General features: G+C 36.8%; 1 protein-coding gene across 1 annotated transcript; it reads left to right on the top strand.

Annotated features, from left to right (window-relative positions):
• Nucleotides 1–605: 605 nt before the first annotated feature.
• LOC106453610 (protein SHI RELATED SEQUENCE 1-like) lies at nucleotides 606–3,196 on the top strand. Its single transcript, XM_048741038.1, has 2 exons — nucleotides 606–2,042; nucleotides 2,550–3,196. The coding sequence occupies exons 1-2, from the start codon at nucleotides 1,343–1,345 to the stop codon at nucleotides 2,948–2,950; spliced, it is 1,101 nt and encodes a 366-aa protein (XP_048596995.1). The 5' UTR covers nucleotides 606–1,342; the 3' UTR covers nucleotides 2,951–3,196.
• The last annotated feature ends 1,913 nt before the right edge of the window (nucleotides 3,197–5,109 follow it).

Consider the following 5,109-nt stretch of genomic DNA (forward strand, 5'->3'; position numbering starts at 1 on the left):
TAGGAACTAAATGGGGTTTCATAATGTAAAATTAAAATTGATTGGCTATCTCAAATTTGAGAAACTTATATGATAAATTATTAGACTAAGAACACTCTAATATAAAAATAAAATTTAAAAAACAAGCCAAAATAAAACATAGAAAAACTTAATTTTGAGTTGTTCATCTAATATTTAATAATTAGCTAGTAAAATATGTTAATTTTTATTAGATAATTGAGATACATTTAGTTTTAGGACTGCCTCAGTGCTAAAAACAGTTAAAGTTTCTAAGAAAAGAAATAATAGTGTAATGATATAAATATATATAAATATTATTTAAATGAATGTCATATGTCATTTGAAAGTCTCACCAGTATTTTAAAAGTTCTCAAACGAAAACCTTTCACTATTTTCACATGCTTATTATTATTATTATTATTATTATTATTATTATTATTATTATTATTATTATTATTATTATTATTAGTTTTAAAATACTAGATACTAGTTCTTTTAAATTTCTGGGATGAACATGCTTTTCGATTATCAAGTTTGAAATTTTTACGAATAATATTTTTAGAATTCATGGGATGATCATTTGAAAATTTTACTCCTTTAAGGATAATTAGTTAGTTCTTTTTTTTTTATAACGACTAGTTAGTTCATTTTAACAAAACAAAACAAAACATATAAAAATTTGCAAAATGTAAGAGAAAAGGGGAAAGAAACAACGGGTTTCCGGGAAGAAACGACAAAGAAGAAAAATACCATTGGTGCCGACGTGACAAAACAATAGCCGTTGGATCATAAACGATCAACGATAAGAGATTAATGTTCTAGCGGGTGTGGCAATTTTGAAGTGACTAGTGAGAGGTGTAAAACAAAAATAAAGAAAAAAGATGTTTTGCAAAATCTAGAAAACAAAGGAAAAGAGAGGAGGAGACAGAGAATTAAATTAGAGGAGCAGAGTGGAGAGAGAGATATTAAGGTTATGGCGGCGTTGCAGAGCGCGAGAAAGGCCATGAAACCCTCTCTCTGATCTCTCTCTTTCTTCCCCTTCTTCTTTCTCTCTGTGTGTTTCTTAAATACTCTCTCTTCTCTCGTACCGACAAACGAGCTTGCCTTTTTACCACACCCTTAAAAGCTGTACTCAACTTCAATTTCAATAACACTACAAACCCGGAGAGAATGAACTCTCTACCTAAACCCTAGATTTCCTCTCTCCCCTATAGTCTCAAAGATCTAAGCGAGAAAGTTAAAAAGATCTAGAGCGAGAGTCTTTTTGTTTCATTTTTTTTCTTCTAAATATCTGATTGGAGAGCGGTGGTATGGGTAGTGGTTGTGGTGGTGTTGCCGGTGAATGGCGGGTTTTTTCTCGTTAGACGGTGGAGGAGGCAGAGGCGGAGGAGGAAACGGTCAAGAAGAACACAGGACCAACACGAATCCTCCTCCGCCTGTATCTGAGTCTTGGCTTTGGTACAGAAACCCTAACGTCAACGCAAACGCAAACGCAAACGCGAACGCTCCTTCCTCTTCAAACGCTGCTGCTTTAGGCACACTTGAGCTATGGCAAAACCACAACCAGCAAGAAATCATGTTCCAGCATCAACAGCATCAGCAAAGGTTGGATCTATACTCCTCCGCCGCTGGTTTAGGAGTAGGACCAAGCAGCCATAGCCAATTCAATATCTCCGGCGAAACTTCAAACGCCGGCGCCGGAGTAACGGCTGCGGCGGCACTCATGATGATGCGAAGCGGCGGAGGAGGAGGAACCGGTGTGAGCTGTCAAGACTGTGGGAATCAGGCCAAGAAAGACTGCGCTCACGTTAGGTGTCGAACTTGCTGCAAGAGCCGTGGCTTCCAGTGTCCTACTCACGTGAGGAGCACGTGGGTTCCTGCCGCCAAACGCCGTGAGAGACAACAGCAGTTAGGCACGGTTCAGCCTCAAACGCACCTGCCACGCGGTGATAGCGGCGTACCGAAACGCCTACGGGAAAATTTACCGGCAGCTTCGTCGTCTCTTGTCTGCACTCGCGTACCTACTCATCACAACGCTTCAGGTATACTATACATGTATATAGAATATAAATATCAGTAAATTATTAGATATGTAAGGAAATAATGAAATGCAATACTGCAGTTGTTATAATTTGAAGTAACGATTGGGATCAGCCTTCAAAACCAAATAAAACCCTATTTGTATAAGTTTTCTTGAAAGAGATAAGTTTATATACACACGCATAATATATAAATATTTGTAATTTAATTTTGATTTATGAAAATACTGTTTTGGAGTAAACACTGACGATTAGATTGACAGGAACAAGCTGTTCTCATCGATGTTGAAATCTGTATTCTTTCTTTAATTCCCTGCACCTTCTTTTCCATGACCTGAATTTTCGAAGAATATTATTTTTCTTGTGACTGAAATTTTCAAAGAATATATGAATACTAATGTTTTATTATATACTCCTATTTAATAATCAAACATGCGATTAATCTCTAATAAAAACTTTTACTTTGTTTTAATGTATTTTTTTTTTGTCAATTGTTTTAATATAATTTAGGTTTGGAGGTTGGAGATTTCCCAGCGGAGGTGAGCTCACCGGCAGTGTTTAGATGTGTGCGAGTGAGCTCAGTGGAAGACGGAGAAGAAGAGTTTGCTTACCAAACAGCCGTAAGCATCGGTGGTCACGTTTTTAAAGGCATTCTCTACGACAACGGTCCTGGAAGTATTGGTGGCGTTGGCTACAACGTTGGTGAGAGCTCTTCTGGTGGCGGAGGAGCTCAGCAGATGAATCTCATAACAGCTGGATCTGTGACGGTTGCAACCGCTTCTTCCTCCACTCCAAACGCCGGTGCTATTGGCGGCTCCTCCGCGGCTTACACTGATCCAGCCGCTCTTTATCCAACTCCGATCAACACTTTCATGGCTGGTACACAATTCTTTCCCAACCCAAGATCATGATGGAAATCTGACATAATGCAACGTAACTCTATTTAATTCTTAGAATGATATTAGGGTTTTAAAACCGTTAATTGTCTGTTTATGCTTCTTCTGGACACTCAAAGTTGTTGCAGTTTTAGGGTTTTTAAAACGGAAATTTAATTCAAATAATATGATCTTCGTATTGTAATGATTTTGTGAGGATAATGTCATTAAAATGATGGGAGCACAATATAGCCCTTGTTGTCTGAATCTTTGTTTCATTAATGTGTCTGTTTCTTGTTTGTGTCACACGTAACCTAAGAATCCGGAGATAATGTTCCTTATCTTTATATCAACTTTCTATCCAGTAACCAATAGAAAAATCGTTAAATATGTGTTGTATATATTATACGTACAATTTAGTTTCTTCAGCCATGGTTTCAGTTACTGCGATTATGATATGGCCTGTGCCCATCCATGCATTTAATGATATTCAAATTCTATTATTTGTTTATTACTAGTAGTAATTCATATGTGCCATAATTGACATGTGATATAATCAGAGAAAGTGACAAGATGAGTATATATTTGTATGTTAGAAGAGCGACATGTAGAGATGTGACATGAGGGTGCGTTCTACAATGGACGTTGTCTAACCTAATTAATAAATCATCCGTCCTTTGCATTAGTCATTTGATTAATGAGCATTTTTTAAGTTTAATTTTACAATAATGTTTTCTTTATTCTTTCTTGTAGAATGTGTTGACTCGAAAATACTCCTAATAAATTACTCTGTTTTCTAAAAAGTGGTGTCGTTTAATGATCTGTTTATTTGTCAAAAAATGATCCGAATGTCACTATTCATAAGAAAATATTTAAATCGTTTCTAATTTAATTAATGAAATTATAAACTTTGATGTAATTTAATGAGTTAATCAATTTTGTAAGAGTAATAGCAGGTATCATTTTCTTCTGACTGCATGAAAGTATCATAACGCTATTTACGTTGGAAAAAATCATAATTGAGTATATGTGTACGTTTCTTTATTCTACATAAATAACAATACGTACATGTAAGCTTTACATATATATAATACACACATGTTTTATATTTATAGTTATGTGTAATGTATATTGCATGCACATGTAGATGTGTTGCACAAACACAGACCTATATATATATATAATATTAGAATTAGAAATGTCTATGTGAGATGTTTTGCAGATTCTCATGATGGATTTTAGAATTAGAAATGTCTATGTGGAAGTGGAATGCAGTAGCATCAGTTTCAGATTATTGTGTGGTTAGAACGACATATATATTTTTTTTTTTAAACTAAATTTCGATTCATTAATAATGCAACCTAAAAAAAAAATTCGGTTACAAGTCTGCAGTGTACCGAACAGTTAGAGCTAAGCCTAACTTTACAAAAAAATCACCCAACAAGGGGAGGTAAGAACTTTCAAAAAAGAGCCCTCAAAAAATAACTAAAAACCAAGAGAAATTGTTGCTGTCGCTGAGTAAGACATCCTTAAACTTCGAGATAGTGGATCTAGTCGGAGCTTGATAGTTTGCTGAATTTCTTGAATGATTGCCTGAGGTGGTCTACACAACCCCGTGTGCAATCTCGAGTTCCTTTCCTTCCAAACCACATAGATAACAGCTTGAAAGATCAGCCTTACAATGAGCAACACATTAGCATCTGGTGTTGGGTCTTTCAGTCAACTCAAGCACTCTTCAAACAAAGTGAGAGGCGAGAGATGAAGGCGTGAGCAAAAGAAAGACCAAACCTCAAAGCTGTATGCACAGTCAAAAAATAGATGCTGCCTTGACTCCTCCGAGCCCGCACACAAGAGACAGTCTGAAGGTACATTCATCCCCCAACTCCGCAGACTGTCTCGCGTAGACATTCTATTCCTCGCCAGAATCCAAGAGATGAAAGTATGCTTAGGTATCCTACCCTTAAACCAGATCTGCTCGTGCCAGAAGACCGGTGGGTTTGGCTGATGAATTGTAAGCCAAGTTTTGGCTGTTGAAAAGGAAGACGAAGGAGGAGCCTCACCCATCTTCCAGAGGTACTTATCATCGTCAAGGGACTGAGCTATCGGCACCGGCGAGGGGAGACACTGCTTCAGCAAAGATGTTATAGCATTCCTACTTCTTGATGCCCTAATCCACCATTCTCCATTAATCAAGG

This window comes from Brassica napus, chromosome A9 (genome assembly GCF_020379485.1).
Source record: "Brassica napus cultivar Da-Ae chromosome A9, Da-Ae, whole genome shotgun sequence".
Taxonomy (NCBI): Eukaryota; Viridiplantae; Streptophyta; class Magnoliopsida; order Brassicales; family Brassicaceae; genus Brassica; species Brassica napus.